The 22,955-nt window shown below is 38.5% G+C and overlaps 4 protein-coding genes across 7 annotated transcripts; 3 read left to right on the top strand and 1 right to left on the bottom strand.

The window, feature by feature from the left end:
- Positions 1-277: 277 nt before the first annotated feature.
- On the top strand, positions 278-4,491 carry LOC137962842 (putative 4-hydroxy-4-methyl-2-oxoglutarate aldolase 2). 2 transcript variants are annotated; one of them, XM_068809943.1, is made up of 2 exons: positions 278-431; positions 3,818-4,491. In XM_068809943.1, the coding sequence occupies exon 2, from the start codon at positions 3,837-3,839 to the stop codon at positions 4,341-4,343; it is 507 nt and encodes a 168-aa protein (XP_068666044.1). In that variant the 5' UTR covers positions 278-431; positions 3,818-3,836; the 3' UTR covers positions 4,344-4,491. The 2 variants fall into 2 exon arrangements, with proteins under 2 accessions (XP_068666044.1, XP_068666043.1); XM_068809942.1 differs by lacking the exon at positions 278-431 and adding an exon at positions 447-610.
- An 803-nt stretch (positions 4,492-5,294) lies between these two features.
- On the top strand, positions 5,295-6,317 carry LOC137962034 (chlorophyll a-b binding protein of LHCII type I, chloroplastic-like). The gene has a single exon (XM_068808744.1). The coding sequence runs from the start codon at positions 5,348-5,350 to the stop codon at positions 6,137-6,139; it is 792 nt and encodes a 263-aa protein (XP_068664845.1). The 5' UTR covers positions 5,295-5,347; the 3' UTR covers positions 6,140-6,317.
- A 1,963-nt stretch (positions 6,318-8,280) lies between these two features.
- LOC137961882 (chlorophyll a-b binding protein of LHCII type I, chloroplastic) lies at positions 8,281-9,250 on the top strand. The gene has a single exon (XM_068808496.1). The coding sequence runs from the start codon at positions 8,327-8,329 to the stop codon at positions 9,116-9,118; it is 792 nt and encodes a 263-aa protein (XP_068664597.1). The 5' UTR covers positions 8,281-8,326; the 3' UTR covers positions 9,119-9,250.
- Positions 9,251-9,306: 56 nt separating this feature from the next.
- LOC137961881 (probable starch synthase 4, chloroplastic/amyloplastic) lies at positions 9,307-22,576 on the bottom strand. 3 transcript variants are annotated; one of them, XM_068808493.1, is made up of 16 exons: positions 22,361-22,576; positions 20,978-21,215; positions 19,671-19,752; positions 18,509-19,586; positions 17,968-18,019; positions 17,455-17,577; positions 17,276-17,351; positions 17,004-17,188; positions 16,716-16,910; positions 16,568-16,639; positions 15,878-16,087; positions 10,905-11,030; positions 10,577-10,726; positions 10,391-10,452; positions 10,233-10,308; positions 9,307-10,091 (listed from the first exon to the last, which is right to left on the bottom strand). In XM_068808493.1, the coding sequence occupies exons 1-16, from the start codon at positions 22,495-22,497 to the stop codon at positions 9,900-9,902; spliced, it is 3,054 nt and encodes a 1,017-aa protein (XP_068664594.1). In that variant the 5' UTR covers positions 22,498-22,576; the 3' UTR covers positions 9,307-9,899. The 3 variants fall into 3 exon arrangements, with proteins under 3 accessions (XP_068664594.1, XP_068664595.1, XP_068664596.1); XM_068808494.1 differs by having other exon boundaries at positions 20,978-21,082; positions 22,361-22,409; XM_068808495.1 differs by lacking the exon at positions 22,361-22,576 and having other exon boundaries at positions 20,978-21,018; positions 21,143-21,185.
- Positions 22,577-22,955: the final 379 nt, after the last annotated feature.

Here is a 22,955-nt window from a genome sequence, read left to right as displayed (position 1 = left end):
GAGGCCGAAGTTGAGCAACTGTAATGGGTAGCCGTCGCCTATTTCTTAAAAACGAAGGCATTAAAACTAATTTTACCCTCTCATTTTTTATCGGATTCTACTGTCCTTTATTTTAAAATGAACCCATATTTTGAAATTGTTATTTTTGAAAACAAGACAAAATGAAGAATCTTTGAATCAGTATTTAGAAAGTAGCCAATAGTGAAAAATAAGAATTATATTTAAGTCTTGGTTTTATAAATTTGATTTGACGTTGTGCTTTTCCACGATCCAATCGCAGTGCAAATACACAATTTGAGCAAATACAATTTTACACTTCGCCTTTCCTATCATCTACCTGCAGAACTATCACTCTCAACGTTTGCTGTCGAGCAATTCAGTCTTCTCCGTCTTCGTTGCCAAAGACTATCCGCACGTCCCCCGTATTTCAGGTAAATCGCTTTTCTCTCTCTGTCTCGTTACCGCGGTGGATGCCGGGGCAGACCTATTCGCCGGACAGATCTGGAAAAGGTTTCCATCGGCCAGGTCTGACCTTGCTGCACCATCTCCTCTCTCTCTCTCTCTCTCTGCCGGACGCCAGACTGGATCATTGTGTTGGTCAAATCATCAGGTGCTTCTTTACTTTCCTGCCTGATGTAGCAGATCAGGCCTCCTGGTGTGCCTATATCCTGTCTGCATGTGCTCATATTTGTCATGATCGTGTTATTGGAACCATGTTTTCTACAATATGAAATTACTATGGACGTGAAATTAATTCTAACTTTTGTAGCTATGTCCGTCTATTCTAATCATGGTGTTCAGGGTGCAATAGTTCCGACTGTTTGAAATATGAGAAGGAAATGTTCTAGTTGTGACTTTCCCTTTGGGGTCCTTGTATCTTTTCCTTCTTCTTCCATAAACTCACATCGTTTTAGGTAGAAAAAAAATGCTTTCTGCGGGTTGGATCAAGGTTTTCTTTATGTTTTGCTTGGTGGTACAAGCTTTTCTGCATGTGTCCTAGTGTATTTACTCCGAAAAAGGCATTTTTTGCCACTTTTTTTCGTTCTTCTTTTTTGTTTGTCCGGGTTTAATCAATTTATATGCTATTTGGTTTCCTGGACATTGTTTAAGAAATGACTTGGAGATCACATCTTTTATTGAGATTTGTTCCTTAAACAGTTGAACTTGCTTTCATTGAATTTCGAATGTCTCCAATTTGATTTGGCAAGTTAGATTCTAAACTTTTACTGAATTCATGCAAATGATGCTCCCATCTCTTTATTTTTTTCCATTGATTTGATTTTGATGCAACATCTTCATTTACTGGATTTGACCTTAATTGTTGGATCTTCCCTTTCGATTTGTTAGTTTTCTATTTTGATGACTAGCAGAGTAGATCTACCGTCAACTTATTCTATCTGTTAGATCTTCCTTTTTCTGTCTTTTTTTTTTCTTTTGAAATGGTGAGGTCTTATTGATTTAGCTAAAATGAATACAAGCTAGGAGAGACCCACCCCTTCATTCAATCAGGAAGGAGACCCCTGTTAGAAAGGAGGCTTGGGAGACTCCCTCCTTGGCAAGAGAGCCTGCAAAAGAGTTGGCCTCCCTAAGTACATACTGCCATGAAATATCAACCGAGCTACATAAGTCTTGAATTTCCTCGAAGATGCTTCTAAATCTCCTCTTAGGCTTGGCTTTTGCATTCATCCCAACTAATGTCTGAGGGTGAATCCCCTTCAATTATGAGGCCCGAGAATTTTTGAATAAAAAATTTCACCCATTACTTCAGAGCTTTGATTTCTGCTTCAGGTGAGTCTGCTTGGCCAATTGGCCCTGCAAATGTCAAAAAATCCGAGCCCTAAGGGTCTCGGTAAACACCTCCAATGCTACTTGGCTCAGGGTTACCTATGGAGCTACCATCACAGTTGAACTTGATGCACCTCCCTTCGTTGCTCATCGCGCTAGCCCAAGTTCTCCCTTTTTTCTCTGTCTATTGTCTTTATAATCCTTATTCAATTTGTTTCTCATCTGAAGGGTTGTGTCTGTATAGTATAACAACTAACTCCATGCATGGATGTTTAACTCTACTGATCATGTTGGGTGAAATAAAAAAAGTATCTGTGGTGATTTCTTATGTTGTGATATATCTTCAGTGACTTGGGGCATGAGACTTTGTTAAGTGGGATCATTCATTTTGGACTCAGTTATTAACAAAAGAGACAAACTTTTTGTGTGTTGTGCTGGTCTCTATGGATCAGGTATTTGCTGAATCAGTTACATCATTGCTCAAAGCTGGTGTGTTTTCCACAGCCAATGGAATAATATATTTGCTGGTTGCAGATATACAGAATTTTTAGGAACAAGAACAAAAGCTAAGTTAAAGAAAATTCGTGAAGCTAATGCATATGTAAAAACTTCTAAATAGTTTTGAGATGCATTGGGTGGAAGAGTCTATATCAATTGAGGGTTAGAATATATGAGAAACTGAAATGAGCAGGCATAAAAGTCATGAAGAAAGCCTTGCAGAAGGCCAGTGTTGTGATTGAATGAGCAAATAATAGAGCATAGAGCAGGAAGAAAATTCACTTAGCGAACCCCAACATATTTCACAAGGCTTCGTGGCCTTCTAATTATGAAAGAAGAAAAGGTGCCTTATAAAAGAAAGCTAACTGAACTAGCTCTCTCATTCCCATCCAAAAAGCTAGTTGATATAAATGGTAAGCCTCTACAGGATCCCGATTTGAGAAGCACATTAAAATGTGCTTAATACAGGATTATTTTCAATTTGCAATGGTCTGACTGTTTACACCAGCTACTTTTTATTCCTTAAAAATTTCAAATGCATTAGTCTCCTTATGCTGTGAAGGATGGTCACTTAACTAAATATTAATTTGGGCATTTGAGTATACCAAATGCATATTGTGTGTGGGTATAATAATTATGTAGTTTTAATGTTTGAGGTAAATAATTCAATAGGTCAGATGCATTTGTTTTCTTACTCTGCTTGCGTAATATCCATAGACATTAATTGCATTGTGCCTTAGTACTGGTTATTTGCACTACGTATCTGGATTATTTTTATGTTTAAAAATTCTCTAGTAGTGGAACTCCAAGCTGCATGGGTATGAGAATATCTGTTCTGTGTGCACTGTTCAGTTTCTGGGGTGCCCAATTTGTTCATTGCCCTTCTTTATAGCATCTTGAGTCATGAATGTCTCCTATCTGAGGGTCTAATATGATGTCCTTCTTTATTACTCAAATATTCAGACTGTTTTGATTTTTTTAAGGAGATTTATTTGCCTTATATTTTGAGACATTGTACACTGTAATACGTATCTGATGCATTGATTTCCATTATCGAGATTAAAACAAGAATCTCATTTTCTAGATACTATCAAAGGGTTGTTCATAATTGATGATGGAATAAGGCTGCTAATTAGTACAGAGGAACCTGCATTCCAGATGGGTGAATATGTTAGGTTGGACAGGAAGTCCCTTCAATAAAAGACCATGTATGGGTAGTTTCAGAACCACCCTGAACAATGTTCTCACCTCAAAGTTTCTAATTACTGTGATTGGGTCTTTTAAAAGACCAGTACCCTCTGTGACTGGGGTATTTCGTTCAGTATTTCTTGCCTAGGAAACATGTCCAGAGTAGCTAGAACCCTGAAAGGGTGTTGGAGCCAGAAAGAAGATATGGTGCAGACATGGCGTCTTTATAATCTTGACAATCTCAAATTTTTAACCATTTGCATCCCTCCATGTCATTCTTCAAATTTTTGTTATTGGATTATGACTTGTCACTGATAAATACATGTAAATATGTTTTCTTCTGAAGATTCCAGAAATCATCATTGATGGCTGCCTTGCCTCTGGCAACTGCTGAAGTCTGTGATGCAAACACACACTTGATCTCAAGTGGAGATTTGCGGGCCCTGCAACCTATTTTAAAAATCTATGGACGGCGGCAAGTCTTCTCTGGCCCAATTGTAACTCTTAAGGTGTTTGAAGACAATGTCTTAGTTCGCGAGTTCCTTGAAGAGAAAGGTCATGGGAGAGTTTTGGTAGTGGATGGTGGTGGCAGTTTACGGTGTGCAATATTAGGAGGCAATCCTGTTCAACAAGCTCAAAATAATGGTTGGGCTGGTATAGTGGTGAATGGATGTATAAGAGATGTGGATGAGATTAATGGGTGTGACATTGGGGTAAGAGCTTTGGGTTCCCATCCTTTCAAGGCAAACAAGAAAGGAATGGGGGAGAGACATGTACCGATAAACGTTGCAGGTACGCGAATTTGCGATGGTGAGTGGCTTTATGCTGACACTGATGGAATTTTAGTTTCAAGAACAGAGTTAACAGTCTGAGAGTTTGCATCGTGAGGTGATAATTATCTGGACTTTTAAAGTCATTTATGTGTGCCTTTTCTATGGAACATTTTGGATCCTCTCTGTTCTCTGTTGTGCACGTTTTTAATATTTAATAAGAATGAGACTAGTCTTTGTTGTGCTAGCACTCGATGGATGTAGCAATTCTAAAATTGGAACTTAATCTTAGATATGTTTTTGAAATACCAATTTTATGTTATGCCTCGATCTGCCAGATTTTGAACAATGAATCCCTGATTTGAAATAGGAAATTCTCCCTGTATGAATCCTGTTTGCCAGTTGTTGTCGGGCTCGAACCATCAGGGGATGAATCCTGCAGACCAGTTGTTGTCGTGATGAATCCTGCAGAGGAGTTGTTGTCGTGATGAATCCTGCAGACCAGTTGTTGTCGTGCTCGAACCATCAGGGGATGAATCCTGCAGACCAGTTGTTGTCGTGCTCGAACCATCAGGGGATGAATCCTGTAGACCAGTTGTTGTCGGGCTCGAACCATCAGGGGATGAATCCTGTAGACCAGATAATGCAAGCACCCGCCCCCCCGATCGAGTTTGAAGCTAGAGTCGCATTGTGGCACTGGAACAATCTTACGTGAATATCTCATTGTGGCACTAACCAAGCTTCCGTGAATCTCATCGTGGCACTAAATTCCAAATAAAAAATAAAAAATAAAAAATCTTGGTGAGGGTACCGAGATTATTCCTCAAATTATGGCATCGCAATCCTATCGCCATTTGGAGATAGATTGCGCAGGAAAACACAGTGACAAAGAATCTGATCATGCGGGAGGCAGAGTGCCACTTGGCAAAAAAATAAGCTCAAGGGCCAATAAGAAGAAATAGAGAGATATTCCCAGATGAGGCCTTCTTCTATCTCCCGCCAACTCGCCAACTATAAAATCGGCACGGCGGCTCGCTTTTCACAGATCATCTCTTTACTTGACAAACAGTACACCGACGACTACCCACTCTCAACTCTCTCTACCAATGGCGACCATGGCTCTCTCTTCTCCTTCCTTGGCTGGAAAGGCCTTAAAGCTCGCCCCCTCTTCCTCCGAGATCCTCGGCGAAGGCCGTGTCACCATGAGGAAGTCCGTCGGTAGATCCATCTCCTCCGGCAGCCCCTGGTACGGACCAGACCGTGTCAAGTACTTGGGCCCATTATCCGGCGAGCCTCCGTCCTACCTCACGGGTGAGTTCCCCGGTGACTACGGCTGGGACACTGCTGGTCTCTCTGCCGATCCCGAGACCTTCGCCAAGAACCGTGAGCTGGAGGTGATCCACAGCCGATGGGCCATGCTTGGAGCTCTTGGATGCGTCTTCCCTGAACTTCTCTCCCGCAACGGCGTCAAGTTCGGTGAAGCCGTCTGGTTCATGGCGGGTTCCCAGATCTTCAGCGAGGGTGGATTGGACTACTTGGGTAACCCCAACTTGGTCCACGCACAGAGCATTCTGGCCATCTGGGCGACTCAGGTGATCTTGATGGGTGCAGTCGAGGGATACAGAATCGCCGGCGGGCCACTCGGTGAGGTGACCGACCCTCTATACCCTGGTGGCAGCTTCGACCCCCTGGGACTCGCCGACGACCCAGAGGCATTCGCAGAACTGAAGGTGAAGGAGCTGAAGAACGGGAGATTGGCCATGTTCTCCATGTTCGGATTCTTCGTCCAGGCCATCGTCACCGGAAAGGGACCTCTAGAGAACCTGGCCGACCACTTGGCAGACCCAGTCAACAACAATGCCTGGGCCTATGCCACCAACTTCGTCCCCGGCAAATGAATTCTCGATTCTGAGTTCCGATGAACAGATCGATCAGAGTCATGTGTTGTAACATTAATATTGTTTAATCAGAGTGTCACGTTGTTGATGTATGAAATATGACTTTTGGATCAGTCTTAAGTATGAGAAAGTTATTTTGTATCTCTTCAATTAATATAGTGATTGCTCTCAAAGTCGTCTTGTAATTTACACATAGAAAGGAAATTTGATTATATTTTTCCCATCAACTAGTATCAAAGCTTGGTTCTTGGTGGATTAGTATGTGAATTGAAATGGAGCCCAATTTTACAAATAAAATGTCAGCATAAAAGAGGAGAATTGGTTGATTTGGAAGGCCAAAATGGAATATTTTTTATATTACAAGTATTTGAATGCATCCATTAAAGGTGATGGTGCCAAACTAGATGAAATGAAGGATGCAGAATAGAAAAATCTATTGGATACATAAGGCAATGGTTGAGTGTGTATTTCGTCATGTAGCCAATAGAACATCAACACAAGCACTTATGGAAAAAATTGCATGATCTGTGTGAGAGGAAGATAGTCAAGAACATGACTTTTCTCATAGAAAACTTGTAAACTTGAATGAGGAATATCATAATCCAATTAGTAGCTATCAATATGGTGTTAAATGATGAACTACAAGTTGATCTATTGCTATTGTGTTTATTATGGGAGACACTTGTTGTGTCACTTAGCAACTTCACATCGGAGGGGAAAGTAAGCACAAGGCAATTTACAAGTAGTTTGTCAAAATTTCTCTTTATATTGGGGGGGGGGGGGGGGGGGGGGGGGTGCGCACCGTTGTTAGGGTTTTATCACCTGGAGTTTTACGATGAGAGAAGGATCTTGAGTTGCGGCCCAAGAGAGGTAAGAGAAAAATATCTATAAGTATGTGCGATTTCTCTTGTAAATTATTTCATCTTCATAATGGATTACTACAGAAGATAGAACATAGTCTCACTTTGAGTTGAACCTGTATAAATCTTGTATTGTATTTCCGTGCTTGCTTTTCCTTCTTCTGCCTCCAATATATAAGCATTGACTACATAAGAAAGGGAAGATAAAGAAATAAAGAAAATTAAAACCAAAGAAAATCAAAAGAGAAGTCTAAATCAAGAAAAAAGTATGACATGCTATTATTGCAATAAGCTGAGGCATTGAAAAAATGAGTGTTAAACAATCAAAAGGGATAAAAAGTCGGCAAGAGAAGTGTCGAAAACTCAAAAGAGATCAATAGGAGGTCAAAGTAGTGATGGGATTAAGGAAGGTAAGGAAACCACCATAATTGCAACAATAATATCATAATCTTCTTAGTTTGTGTCAGTTGTACTAGTACAACATGTAATGGTTCTCCTTACCTAATTGAATCGAGAACAACTTTTGATGCTGCCTCTCATAGAGAGTTCTTTGCTATGTACATGTCTGGAGACTTTGGTTCAGTAAAGATGGCTAATAGTGGAGTTTTAAAAAAATGTAGGGGTAAGAGATATTTGTGTAACCACTAATATTGGTTATAAGTTAGCAGTTCATGGAGAGAAATATGTTCCATATATCAAATTAAATTTGATCTCAACTATAAAGCTTTATAATATAGTGTATGAATCTATATTTGGGGTTGGTCTATGGAAGTTGAGAAAATGGTCTCTTATCTATTTGTCTTATCTTTTTGTTTCTGAGAAAAAGAAGTAGAGTGAAAATTTGAGTTTGGATTTAGAAACAAAAATTGAACATCTAAAATAGAAATACACAAATGCGAGAGAAAAAAATTCTTGAATTAGTTGATTATGATGTCTAGGGTCTATGGAAATGACACGAGAATAAGAGTATATAAGAAAATCTATTTAGTAGAAATGATGTACATGGTGACATTGAGGAGGAGATTATTCCTCAAATTATGGCATAGCAATCCTATCGCAATGTTACTGACTATGTTAGCCATTTGAAGATAGATTGCTCAAGAAAACACAGTGACAAAGAATCTGATCATTCGGTAGGCAGAGTGCCACTTGGCCAAAAATACGCTCAAGGGCCAATAAGAAGAAAGAGAGAGATACTCCCAGATGACGACTTCTATCTCCCGCCAACTCCCAACTATAAAACCGGCACGGCGGCTTGCTTTTCACAGATCATCTCTTTACTTGAGAAACAGTACAGCGACGACTACCGAGTCTCAACTCTCTACCAATGGCGACCATGGCTCTCTCTTCTCCTTCCTTGGCTGGAAAGGCCTTAAAGCTCGCCCCCTCTTCCTCCGAGATCCTCGGTGAAGGCCGTGTCACCATGAGGAAGTCCGTCGGTAGATCCATCTCCTCCGGCAGCCCCTGGTACGGACCAGACCGTGTCAAGTACTTGGGCCCATTATCCGGCGAGCCTCCGTCCTACCTCACGGGTGAGTTCCCTGGTGACTACGGTTGGGATACTGCCGGTCTCTCCGCTGACCCCGAGACCTTCGCCAAGAACCGTGAGCTGGAGGTGATCCACAGCCGGTGGGCCATGCTTGGAGCTCTTGGGTGCGTCTTCCCTGAACTTCTCTCCCGCAACGGCGTCAAGTTCGGTGAAGCCGTCTGGTTCAAGGCGGGTTCCCAGATCTTCAGCGAGGGTGGACTCGACTACTTGGGTAACCCCAACTTGGTCCACGCACAGAGCATTCTGGCCATTTGGGCGACTCAGGTGATCTTGATGGGTGCAGTCGAGGGATACAGAATTGCCGGCGGGCCACTGGGTGAGGTGACGGACCCTCTATACCCTGGTGGCAGCTTCGACCCCCTGGGACTCGCCGACGACCCAGAGGCATTCGCAGAACTGAAGGTGAAGGAGCTGAAGAACGGTAGATTGGCCATGTTCTCCATGTTCGGATTCTTCGTCCAGGCCATTGTGACCGGAAAGGGACCTCTAGAGAACCTGGCCGACCACTTGGCAGACCCAGTCAACAACAATGCCTGGGCCTACGCCACCAACTTCGTCCCTGGCAAGTGAATTCTCGATTCTGAGTTCCGATGAACAGATCGATCAGAGTCTTGTGTTTGTTGTAACATTAATATGGTTTAATCAGAGTGTCAAGTGTGATTGTTGATGTATGAAAAATGAGGTGTGAAAGACTTTTTTTGAGTTGATTCATAATGTGGCTTTGCCCTTACGTTAGTGCAAGCTATTAAACCAAAGAAGAATTCAGAAGAAAACGCCCTCCAGAATCTGGCTGCAGCCTTAAGCAAAGAAAGCTTGGCCATTCTTGTGGACTGTCGAAGATATGGCTTTCTTACCATTATCCAGCACTGGGTAGCAGAATCAGTAATGAGATGCCTGCGACGGGAATGGGATATTAAAATAATTAAAGTTTCGTACAAATAAGAATATATTTTGTTGTTTCTCGTACTTTGTAATGGCACAGTTGAGAGAGCACCAGAACAAATCAGATATTCAATTGTCACCCTTTGAGTTTACATTGAACGAAAACTGGTGTCAAGATCAGTGACAGAACTGCCTCGCTGCGACTCCAGTGAACTTATTTAATGAACAAAAGAATTGGGGAAGAGCTACAAAAAATGTGATGCTGCTTGAGATAGTATATGTTGTCTGCCTTCTGTATGGCCGCCAGATTTGAGTTAGGTTCACCTTGCCTTCAAAGCCAGACTGTGAATGGGAAAAATTGAAAAGTAGCTGTTCCAAGCTCTCGTATACACCACCAGCTGAAGCAATAAAAATTCTTTTTGGTTCAAAGCCTTCTCTGTTTTTCTGTAGCGTCAGATAAAGTAACTCACTAAACCATGATATTATGCACGGCTGACTGTGCGCTTGCCCTAGCAACAGATTTCTCGTATAGCTCCTCATACTGGGCAGCTGAGGAATCCCAGCCGAAATCAATCTTCATATCCTTTTGAACGAGTTGCTGCCAGCTTTCAGGCTCGTTAGTGTAGTAGTCAAATGCCCGTTCTAAAGCACTGTTAACTCCCTGCCAGTATGTCACGAAGAAATAAGAGTTTTATTATGTGATTAAAAATTTTGGGCATCTTAGATACAGAGAAAAACACTTTTAAAGAAGGACAAGAAATAGTTAAGAGTGAAAGGTAAATATGGAGTTCCAGGTTAGCACCTGTTCATCAGGCACTGAAAATATAAAGCCATTGCGGAACTCAACTGGAATTGTGTCATCATCAATGTCAAAAACACTGTGGCAAAAACACCAGTGAGAATCAGACAAGTTTCCACAAATAATTATCCATGAAGCACATAGTGAAATCCATTTTGCACCTGTCCTTTAAACCTCCAGTTTTTCTTGCAATGGGTATAGATCCATATCTCATGGCAATCATCTGCAGAAAGAACCATTTTAAATCTATAAAGGAACTCTTAAATAGCAATGCATTCATTTAATAAAAAGACCATCAAAGTTCAGGAAAAAGAGAACCTGATGAGCTTGACAGAGGAGGACCATACCTGTGTAAGCCCACAGGGTTCAAATATTGATGGAATTATAAACATGTCAGATGCTGCATAGATACTATGTGACAGAGCCTCATCATATTTTAATAACAGCCGGATATGAGGGTGGTTCTTGAAATTAATTGCAATACCTTCAAACTCTCTCTACAAAATAGTACAAAAATTTTGAGAGACATTTGTGTAGAAATAATCATGCATCAAATTATCAATTCCCTAAATGGTTTAAAGACTATATCCGAAAAGTAAAGAAAATGAGAGTCCAAGGCATATAAAAGAAGTTAACCAGATAATATCCAAATTCTGTTGCAAGTCAGCATCTTACCTGTATATGTGGCACAGGACTAGAACCCAAAAGTATAAATTGCCCTCCTGACTCCAAAGTTCGGTATATGGCATGCCTAATCAAATGCACACCCTTCTGGGGTACTAGCCGTGTAATGCAACCCACCTATCTCAGAGAAAGTGCAGAATTTTGGGCAGTAAAATATCATGAGATACATAAGCTCATATAATAAAGAAGAAAAATATAAAAATAAAGCACAGCATTGTGCAACAATACCACACAATATTTCACCAAGAAGCCTATGATATGTTGAAAGTATGGAAAAGGAGAAGATATAACTAAGATCCAAGTGCAGAGTATGACTAAACTAAGTGAAACTACGAAACAGAATCCTAATAGCCATGCAAGTCCGAGAAAGGATACAGTCTAGAAGTGGCTTTTAATGGAACTTGATCCTGAAAATATGTCCCCTATTGGAGTGTTTTTTGAATCTGGATCCTATCCTGTCCAAATCTAAATGTACACCTGTTTTATGGACAGTACTTTAATTATAGACTAATAATAAATATCAATTATTAGTCAGACACACATATTTTTTGTAAAGGGACAATAGTAAAAAATAGAATCTAAAACAAAAACTTACCTTTGATGATTTCCAATGATCTTATTATTAATTTGAGTTTTTAAATTCTATTTCCAAGCCAAATCGCCAATAAGGCTTAAGAAGAATCTAAAATAATCATCATTGTAATTCATGATTTTTAGTATGTTTTAGAAATAGATTTACATGGTAACAGTTTCAAAAGAAACTGTATGTTGTTATATAAAAGAATTTCATACTTCAACTTTTGTATGTTGTTAATGTGAATGAAAAGAGATTATAAAAAAAGTCAGAGCCTTATGAAATACATTCTGGTATTTGTTTTTCTTCCCTTGTCCTGAAAGTTGCTGGTCTTTTCTTCTTGACGTGCCACAGATTTTTTTCCAGTTTAATTGGGGCCTTCAAATATTTGATTTCTCCTAGTACTCTTTGTTTCTTGCCCAAGGAATGGGAGAGTTAGTGTTTTAGTGTGTTCCCAAAGCAGGCAAGGCAACAAAGTTTTCTCTAAAAGAATTTTGATACGGCAACAAGGAAATTTTAGAAGTTTTTCATTTAAAATAAACAGCTCATTATTTTTTTTATCCCAAAAAAAGGGAGGAAAAGTCATGAAATTAGGAGAAGATACCTCCTAATAATAGCAACTACTAATTTTCAGCCAAGAAAATAGGGGGGCAAATGTGAGAAAATAGGATAAGCAAGATAATTTTCTCTAATAATAGCTAAGGCATTCCCAATGATTGGGGGGTCGTTGTCCACCCTTGATGATCATCACCAGTACCATTATTATTATCTTCATCATTGTTGCTAGCTTCATTGTCATTGTTGCCAACAATGCATATCTTGCCTACCTTGAGGTTGGTGACATAAAATCATTTCCATTTATTTGTATCATTTGCCTTTACCATTGGTAGGTAGACTTTCTTCAAATTGTATGCAACAACTTCCACCCACTTCTCAGGTTCCCCTTTTTCTTCTAGGTCAACCTGCTGCCACTGGAAAGATCCTTCTATCAGCAAACATGCACGTAGCATTTCACAGTATTCCATATTTTCCTTGTTTATCAGTGCTATTTCTAAATGTTCACTGACATACCCATATTTTTTGTTTTTTCTAGTTTCGCCAAAAATCCACGTCAGCAACCCCTTACCAATGACCCTCATCTTCTATCAAAATGTCACTTCAATGACCAATATTTGGTTATAGAAAACTGCAGGACGACCAACACAGTAAATTTTCTTTTTCACCCTTTTCCACCATATGCCTATCTCTTCACTTCATACATCAATCTCACTCTGGGCATCCAAAGTTTACTCTGCATCCAACCTTAAATCATTCTCCCTTCATTTCGAATGATAAAGCTGGTAGGTTGAGTTTGGTTCCATCCCAAAACGACTAGCCACTTAGGAGGTCTATAACTTGACCCAATAATTAAATCATTTTTCTTAACACTTTTCAATGTGATACTTTTTCCCTCTCAACACTCCTACTCATGTCTAGGTTTACACATAACGGGTTTGTAACATGTCTGTAACACAAACAACCAAGGTCTCACCTCATAGAACTCACATAATACAAATAACTTGGAAGCACACATCGGGCCTCGGCCCACATAAGCAACCTGCTCTGATACCACAATTAGGTTGAGTTCGATTGCATCCCAAAATGATTAACCACTTAAAAAGCCTATTGCTCAACCCTATAATTAAATCATTTTTCTTAATACTTTTCAATGTGAGACTTTTTCCCATTCAACAAGAACCACCGATGGTGGAAAATATCTCCTATGAAGTATAACCTGGCACTTCTACTGCACTGGACTCAATTTCTCTTGAATTTAACCACCAAAGTTGCAACTCATACATTGTCTGAGATCACCTAACGTTGGAAACCATTAGATATTGAGGCTCTTCCAAATTTCAGTTTCTAATTCACACCCTCTCTAGGTTCATTAAATAACAAGGGTAACTTTTTGCAAGCAGCATATGAGAAGTAACTGCCCCTTGATTATGAGAAGTCAGTTCATCCAAAATCAGAAGTTGATAACATGCTTACAAATACGAGGTAAGCCACTAAGAGCGAGAATAGAATGTGGACTTGGCTCCATCTAAAGCTTCACCCAAGCTTGTCATTATTTGAACTTTTTATTCCCGTAATATCCATAATATTGCCATCCTCTGCTTGATACTAACAGTACTGCCATCATGCTCATTTATCTTCAATATTCCAAAATTAAAAAATAAAGCTAATTTGTTTTAAAAAACTAAGGGGGATTTGGATGTTTGGAATTATATTACTAGAATATATTTAATTGAAATTCTATTACAAGAATACAGAATTCTGCAGTTAGTATGATTTCTAAAATTTTTAAGAATTACATTACTGGAATATATCGACTGAAATTCTATGAGAAGAATACAATTTTCCATAATAAATGATTCAAGAATACAGAATTCTGAAGTTAGTAGGATTTCTGGGATTATTGCCATTTTTTTACATAATAAAAATTCATAGTTAATTTTTAACTCCAAATGCTATAGAAATAAGCATTAGAAACCTTCCATAATAAATTATTAATTTATATAATTTTAGAAAATGTTAAAGAGTGTCTTTTTTGTCATTTTGCATGACAAATACATAGAGGTACTCTATCCATAGGTTACATAAAAAGTATTCTTGTCATTTGACATGACATATACAAAACATCAAGAAGGAGGATCTTATAGCCATTTTGAACAATGGGCAGAAGGGCATTTTTGTATTTAAAATTACAGAGAAGAATAGTATAAAAGAGGGTATTTTATAATTATATACAATGTTTTAAACCTTGACTCGATCATTGATACAACAAGGTGACCTAGTCTATTAGTGTATAGCATCATTTTATTTTAATAAGAAGTAAAAAATCCAGATCCAGGGAGCTTCTCATCTGATCTATGCTTGGGGGAAGGCAGCAGAGCCCCATCCCTCATTTCTACATGATAGAGAGGAGACTAGAGGCCCCTCCCATGCTAGCAATAGAAATGAATAAGAAACAACTGAAAAGTTTGCTATTTGTTATTTTATGAAATAATGTGAAATAGGCCGTGAGGTTATTTCATTATTTTAGGTAACACACAAATTAGTAGAATGGAAGAAAAACAATGTTTTATCCCCATTCAAGAAGTCTATTGTCGTTCTCATAAAAGAAAAAAAGTATTCCAGAACTACAGAAAAAATCTGTGCTCTAAAAATTCCATATGAACAGTAATTCTTGTTACACCAACTCTAGAATTATTGTTGTTTTACCTTCGAGCTTGCGATATAACTGTGCCTTTTCTCCAAAAAAACACTGAAGTTATTGTTTAACCGGAATTGTATTCTGATTCTAGACACACTTAACCCCTTAAAATCAGCATCACTGAATAGAGAATGAAAGCAAGAAGATAGTTGGACTCTAGTCTCTATCCTAATGTTATCAAAAGCATCCCAGCCATCGACCACAACAAAGGGCGGTTGAATTGGTGACAACATTAGTATGATGTCATATTTTAAAATTTTAAAATTGCATATCATGGTGAAGTTTCCCTCCTATCAGCATGGCAAGGAATGGAGTGAAGTCCTGCCCTTCCTCCTGAATCCCCCCATCCTAAAAAAAAAAAAAAAAAGACAGCAAGGGAAGGTTCACCTTCCCCTCGCCTTCATTCATGGTCCGTCCCACCATCATGCAGAAAAGATGGTGAGAGGACTTTACCCTCCCTCTCCTCTTTAAAAAGCATTGCAGCCACCCTTTCCTGCCCTCTTTCTTCTAAAACAATAAGGCCCCTCCTTGCTCATTTTCTTCTGAAAAAATAGGGGAGAGACCATGAAACCTGGCCAGATCAGCCAGGTTTGCAGTTGGACCATGAAACACAGATGAGTCCTCTGGATTTCTTAAAAATTTCAGATTTCAGTGCTTTTATACCCAATGGTGGGACTAAGTCTGATTACACCCAGTTCTACTAGCAGAGTGGTCTGATTCTTATAACACTGCTCTATTCCTTTTTGCCCTTCATGCCATAATATTGTAATGGTAAACTTGTTCTAAGCCCAATTCTCTTCTACTAGCAAGAATAGAATTGCTTTAGTAACTTCAGTTCAGTTGACAGGTTCTTCTATATTGTTACTTTTAATCCAAGGAAAGTTAAATAAGACCTGAATCAATATTAGGATGCCAGTGTCCATTCAGGTCCAATCCAGATGAGTAAAAAAGCAAGTCAACTGCAGAGCCAGACCCTTTCGAAACCGAGCCAGATCAGAAGCATTTAAAAATAAAAAATAATAAAAAACTAAATTTAGAAGCTATCTTACCAGATTGAATTTTACATCATGAAACAATTCAACCAATATCCATATCACATTTTGTCCAGTGTATACTCAAAAGTTAGACAATTACCAGAGGCTGAGCGGCATCTTGATAAGAAAGCTTTAAAAGCTTTCTGAGTGCCTCTTTGTTCTCCACTTTTCCTTGCAGATCATCAGCACTGTATTGAGACCTGATAAAAGTGTCAGTTGAAGGATTCCATGCTTCCGTATCAATTCCATTCAGAATACCAACAAACTTCCTGGAGTGGTAATTCAAAGTTCCATGTAGTCCCCGTCCTCCCTGTGGGCAAGAATAGACCCAGGCAGTCAGGAAGCACATCTTGAAACCATTTTACGTGGAAAAAATATCAAACAAACAGCTAGATTTCCCTCATTTCTTTCTTCATTATTGGTGAAGAAACCTGGGCGCACTTCAAAATTATAAGGGATTCAATGATGATAAAAGAAAGCAAGTCATGAAACCATCTTGTGTGGAAATAAGGAATAACAAAGAATATCAGACAGATAGTCCTCATTTCATTTCTCATCTTTGTCAAGAAACCAGCAGGCCCCTTGAAATGAGAGGGAACTTTCCAGGATGATAAAGCTCCAACGACACAGATATAGAGTGCTTGCCACTGGATGGAGCAGGCATTTTTGCACCATCACAAGCCACATATGAAAAAAACTTGTTGTTGAAATAGAAGAAAACATTCAAGGAAACATAAATCCCAGCAGTAGATGTCCTTAAGAAGTTGCAGCATAAGGACATAATTTGTACCTCTGGAGTTCTCACTTCTTGAGCGTAAGTTGATGAAACTGTTGTGATAATGTTGGAGAACACGATTGCACCCTAAAAAAAGGAACATTAGATTAAAAAGCAGTTGATCTCCATTTACAGGAACATGTAAACAATTGATGCTCCCTACCTTAATGAGATTCACTTTGTCATGTTCTGCATTGTCCTGCATCCTATCTGGTCTATTTAACTGTTGCTCATCGAGACCACAGGACCTTAGCTCTGAAGCCGGGGCTTTCCCTTGATACTCAAAGTTGTGACATGTGAAGCAAATTCTGGCAGAATTAAAACCTCTGGGTGCATACAATTCCCAATAAAGAGGGGCCTGTAAAGAAAGATAGACACATCCATCGTAAAATATGTTGAGCTTGCAATATCATTTTAGCTTACAATGAATTCTCAAGTTTGGGTGGCTTACAACAAAAGCTGTCTGCCAATCATGACAATGGATAATATCAGGTTTTTTGCCAGCTTGAAGAAGCAACTCAAGTGCTGCACGACTAAAGAATGAGAAACGTTTGAAGTCATCATGCTCTCCATAAAACTGTCCTCTCCAAAAGAATTTTGATGGATGATGTGGTTCAATAAAATATACAGGAATACCTGCAATATTCATGGTTGTAATGATCCTTAGTAATTAAAGCAGCTTACGTCCAAAATTACTTGACCATGAAGAATAATTTACTCAACCTTCAACTGTCCCAACCCAAATTTTATTCTTGTACAATTGACCATCAAAGTATGACTCTATCACTGCCTCTAGGGCCTGCCAAAAATCAGATGATAAATTTCAAGGATATACTAAACATAGGCACACAGAAAGAAGTGCATACAAAAGTAAGTAGTACAGACAGTTCCAGCAAATGTACCTTAAAGTCACCAATACGGTCATATTGCATGCAATCATACTTTGGGAGAACAACTTCCACAAGATGTCCTTTCTTTTGCAAAGCTTTGCTGAGACCACACACTACATCTCCCAGGCCACCAACCTAGGAAGCAAGCAGATGATGATTAGTAACTATTGTTAAAGAGACTGGAATCAGCATATCATTTCCTCTTTGGCTTACTTAAAAGATAATTTAGCATACAGAGAGAACAAAAGGATTATCAGAGGGCAGAAATTTTCCTCCAGAATTTCTCAAATAGTGAGGAATGTGTCAAACAATTAATGTATACATAAAAAGCAGTACATGTGATATAGACCAGCTCAAACATTGGCACAATTCACCACTTGTAAGAATATAAAAGAAGTCAGACATAGAAAGTGACAGAACTAATAAGAAGCATCCAAATGTGGAACTCTTGTATACTTTGACAACATTATTATTTTTCAACAGAATAGTTTCCAACTTACTTGTTCAAGTGGAGGTCATATTTACCTTAGCAACCGGAGCCATCTCAGCTGCAATATGAATAATATGCAATCCAGGACTGCAGAAATTACAGATCAAATAGAAACACAAAACATAGTGAGTTACCTACACAAAGAGCTGCAACCTACAGTGCAGAAAGTCCATTCATTTAGCCTATCACACATGTCATGCTTGCAAGAAACAGTCTGCAAATCGAAGGAGGGTTCAATATAAAAAACCCTCCTGCAGTATGAATGGGTCATAATCCTCAGACCTCATAAACTAGATAGTTTATTAGATAGTGCAGGAGGGTTCAATATAAAAAACCAACAATTCACACCAACCACAGAATAAATGCTTGGGTTCTCAGAGGATGCTTTGTTGGACTAGTATCCATGGAAGGATTCTTAACATGATGCTTCCCAAGTGCACACATGTGCCATGCATACATATGACAAGATCAAGATCACTAGTGCTGAGTTTTACATATATGATAAGTCCAACAAAATCAGTGTCATACTTCAAGAGATTGCACTGATTGTATTAACTAAACAGAAATGCTAATCACCTTGTTCCTGGTGATATCAGCTTAAGCATTGTAGACCTAATTTCACGTCCATTTTTATCCTTGCAAGCTAAGAATGCATCTCTAATCCGTTTGTCTCGTTTCCATGTCATGTCTCTCAGTGACTTTGCATTAGTGGATGATATTTTCTTTTCAAGCAACCAACCATCCAAAATAAGCAATATACGACTCCAGAAATCCCATGGTAGATCATCTACTGGACCATCTTCTCCGGCCCTTCTCTCACTCTCTTCTTTTAAACTGATGAGGATATCTTGAAACTCATTCACTGATTCTTGATATAACTGAACATGTGAAAGTATCTCTTCATCTGATCTCTGAAGCCTTTCTTCTAAAGTTTTAATTTTCTGTTGTAAAAGCTCATTATGTTGTTGTATCTGTGCTGATGAAAGTTTATACGAATTTGCTTCTTCAAAAGATTCTTCCAATCTGTTAACCTTCTTTTGCAATTCATGATTTGCTTGTAAAACCAAAATAGCTTTATCAGCTTGTTTGGTTGCTTTTGCAAGCAGTTGTTGCAGATTTTCCACCTTCTCCCACAGAACCTGACACTCATGTTTCAAGGCAGAAAGATTTGAAACATCTTCCTGAGCTGCTGCAAGTTTGGTCTCCACCTCTTTGAGGCAATTCTCCAAAAAATAATGTTCTTTCTCTAAAGATTGTACCCGTTCATCCGTTTCTTGAACTTCAATAAGTTTAGCCTTGAGCACTTGTATATCTTCTCTCAGGCAAAAGTTCTCTTCTCTTAATGCATTTAGTTCCTCACTAAAAGAGGCAAAGCTATTCGACATGTTTACATTTTTGTTCGCCTTATCATTAATGTTGACCATACTGCCCTCAGAAGCATCTCTGTCAGATAGTTCCCTCTTCAAATTCTCAAGCTGATTCTCAAGAACTTCCACATGTATCTTTTCTTGGGCAGCAACTCTAAATCGTGCATCAGTTTCTGCCAGCCTCATCTCCAGTGCATTAATTTGTCCTTGCAACTTTTCCTTCTCACCAAGAATCTTGTCGAGATCTTCAAGAGCCTGGACACGAGCTTTATTGAGAAGCATGATATCTAAAGAAAATCACCCGAAAAAAATGAGAATTTCTACCAAAATTAAAAAGAAACAGAACTACAGAAATTTGACAGTTTTTTTACTTTTCTCTGCATTCCTTATCATGTTTATCAAATCCTCAAGCCGAATATTTGCAAGCTGCTCTCCTTCCTGGGCCTTATCAGTCTGCCAAATCAGTAGGGAAAAGATTAAAGACAAAAAGAATATCCTCAAATTTAATGGGAAGAGACTATGCAAAACAAGGTAACCAGACTGTAATATTATGTTATAGCACTATGGGTCAGGGTTTTAGTGAGACTCATATTCACATGGCATAATTAAGATGATCCATGAGAGTAACATGGCTCGAATTCAACTCCGTGTCCATCTCTACTTAAGGCGACTTGATGTCCTTATTCACCTCTTATGGTGTCCCCATCGCCACACATCTCTGCTTAATTAAAGGCTTAGATCACATTAATTTGATGCTATTATCTTTGTAAAATACAGAAAAGACATTTCCCAGACACAATGAAAAGCTGAAAATCTTTTTAAACTTATAATCATTTTCCACAATATCTGTTCAAAAGTACATAGCAGACATTCTTGAAGTACATTCGAAGCACCTTAAAATACAACAAAAAAGACAAGAAAAATGTCAGAAGAAATACAGGGACGCCAAAGCAAGAAATTAAATAAAAACCGAAGAAAACCATTAAAACACTCATTGCAAGTAGTAAGCAATATCAATTTGAAGTTTCAAAGAACATGCAAAACTGAAAGCGTCAGAACGCTTTCAAAAAACATTTGGTAAGTAGAAAAGTGCTTAGTTTAAATAGGAGGTCAGATACTGTAAAAACCAATTACCACTAGTAAGGAATTTACCTTACAACTTTACTTTATACTTTTTATATATTAGTGTATTTACAATCATCTGCAAACATTTCTGTTGGATTCTTTGAGATGAGTTTCGAAGTGTTTTCAATTTTGCTCCTCTCAAATCTTGTCAGGGTTCATAAGACTTTCATGTTCTCTTCCTGTTTGCATACTTTATGGTTTGTTTTATTCTATTTGCACTTCACATTTTGGTCACTATGAGACACATTACACCCATTGTTTGTCATATACTTAAGATAATGCTTCACGTTTTTCACAAGTTCGACAAGTTTCTTCAATATTCAGCTTGACGTCTATTTTATGCAATACAAAAATGACAACTTTGTATAGTTTTAAGCTTGACAAACCAAAAAGAACAATGCGGGGTTGCTTGTCCGTAAAGCCACCATTTTGAGATAGAAGTAGTTCCAGTTTAGCGAGAAAAGGAAACCATTTCAAAATGCAAGTAGACCAAGCCTATCAAGTGTCCAAATCCAAACAACACTTAACACAAGTTGGGTCAAACAGAGACTACCAGCAGCTCTGTCTCCTCTGAAAGAATTGAATCTTCAAAACCTGCACCAATGAAATCACCCATGAGTGGACCTCCATCATCCTCAGCATCAGAATCAGTTTCCATCTGAAAATTAGAGAAACCATCAGAATTAGCACTCTGATCAGTAGTGCTATCATCAGCAACCTCCTGAACATTAATATCAGGTGGAGGGCGCCCCAGAGTAAGTTTCTTAGATTGCTGCCTCCTGTGTTGGGAGCTGCAAGAATTTTTTGAGTTTGAAGACAATGAGATGGATAATTCAAAAAAATATAAAAAAATCAGCATCACTGAATAATAAGTCCAGATAAATGGGATTTCTAAAAATAAATCAAACATGAAGCAGAGGTTCAAAATAAAATACCACCACAGTCATTATATTTCTATAAGAACAAAAACAATTCCCGAATAAAGTCCTTCAATAAAAAAGGAAATGAAAAATTAATCAATTATTTCACAGCAACCAAACAAGTAATTTCATCATACTGTCAGCTAACACGAACTTCAGGACCATGGACTACCAAACAGTGCACAACCTATGATTTTCACATAATCAGCTTACACCGACATAGTCGATAAGGCTTTTGATGATGATGATCAAGAGGAGAAGAGGAAAAGCTTATCAACTTACTGAAATCAAGAATCTTCATAAATGTTACTAATTAATAAATTATCTTTTAGTTAAAAATATCAAGTGACAACTTAAATTTAAATATTGGAGGAAATTTTTCTAATGGACCAATAGCAAAATAAAAATACCATTAGCCTACAAGAAATAATGCCTCAAAAAATTAAGAAAAGCATACACTATCAGTACATGCAAAAGAAAAGAAATGATATAAGAAACACGGCACTGAAGTTGACATCGATTAAGTGAAGCAAGCGTAAAATGAGATATTAATAATTAGACAAAAATAACTATATCACTAAACCGGCGACTCAGCCCGGTCAGGAAATGGGAAAATGGCTTCAAAGTAAACAGAATACCTTTACAAAACAATTAAAACAATTGAAAGTCTACTGCCACGGACGCGAAGAGAGACTCTCCTTCAAACTCATAAAAATTTGGTGTACTGATCGCTATAAAGCAGGGGAGTACACGCTCGAAAGAAACCCGTGGATTTGAACACAATGAATGGAAAAAAAGCCAAAGGAAGAAAGAATTAGTCTAAATAAACCACTGATTAGTTGAAATGCCAATTAAGAGTACAAATCAACACAGCAAACCCAAACTCCCACTAAATTCTCATTCACACGTTTCCGGCAATCGAGAATCGACTTAAATAGCTCCAAAAGTTTGTATAGTTGATAACGTAAGACAAAGAAGGCTATATGTCAGCACTCTGAAGAGAGAGAAAAAAAAACCTGAATTGTCTCTGACGCGCCTTGCAAGAGATGCGCAGGCTACAACGAGAGTATAAAGGAAAGCCCGAGCTCAAGTGCTTGCTGCTCAGTCTGTCGGAGCCCTGGCCAAGAAGGAAGGTATAAACCTCCAACGCCATGAGAGAGCGATGGAGAGAATAGTGAAGGAAGTTTGGTCTCTACTCTCGACCCGATGCCACGGGAAGGGAAAAAGCAGAGGAGAGGAAAGGCAGCAGACACTGGCTGACCAAGCAAAAGCAACGACCATTTTTCATCTAAAAAGTGGAAATTATCATATATTTTCTGTTTCCGTCTATTTTCCCAACCTCCAAAGAAATTATAGGAAAAGAATCGTCTTTTATCATTTTCCACTCGCTTTTTGCGCCTACGTGGCAAAATATCGTCTCCAGCGGGTGGTCTAATGATCAAAAAAGCTTTGCAAGCAATTATTGGCTTCAACCTTAACACCTGAAAATAAAAAATAAAAAATATTTATTTATTTCTTGATGCCTTTCTTAATTTTATTTATTATTTATTCCTTGATGCCTTTAATAATTTTATTTATTATTTATTTCATACATCTCGAAGGTTGTAAATT

Source organism: Aristolochia californica, unplaced genomic scaffold (genome assembly GCF_029961685.1).
Source record: "Aristolochia californica isolate CCGP_79_NKW_82.1479 unplaced genomic scaffold, dmAriCali1.0.hap1 SCAF_4, whole genome shotgun sequence".
Taxonomy (NCBI): Eukaryota; Viridiplantae; Streptophyta; class Magnoliopsida; order Piperales; family Aristolochiaceae; genus Aristolochia; species Aristolochia californica.
The sequence above is the reverse complement of the archived record's forward strand: the minus strand, read 5'-3'. Positions and strand labels throughout refer to the sequence as shown.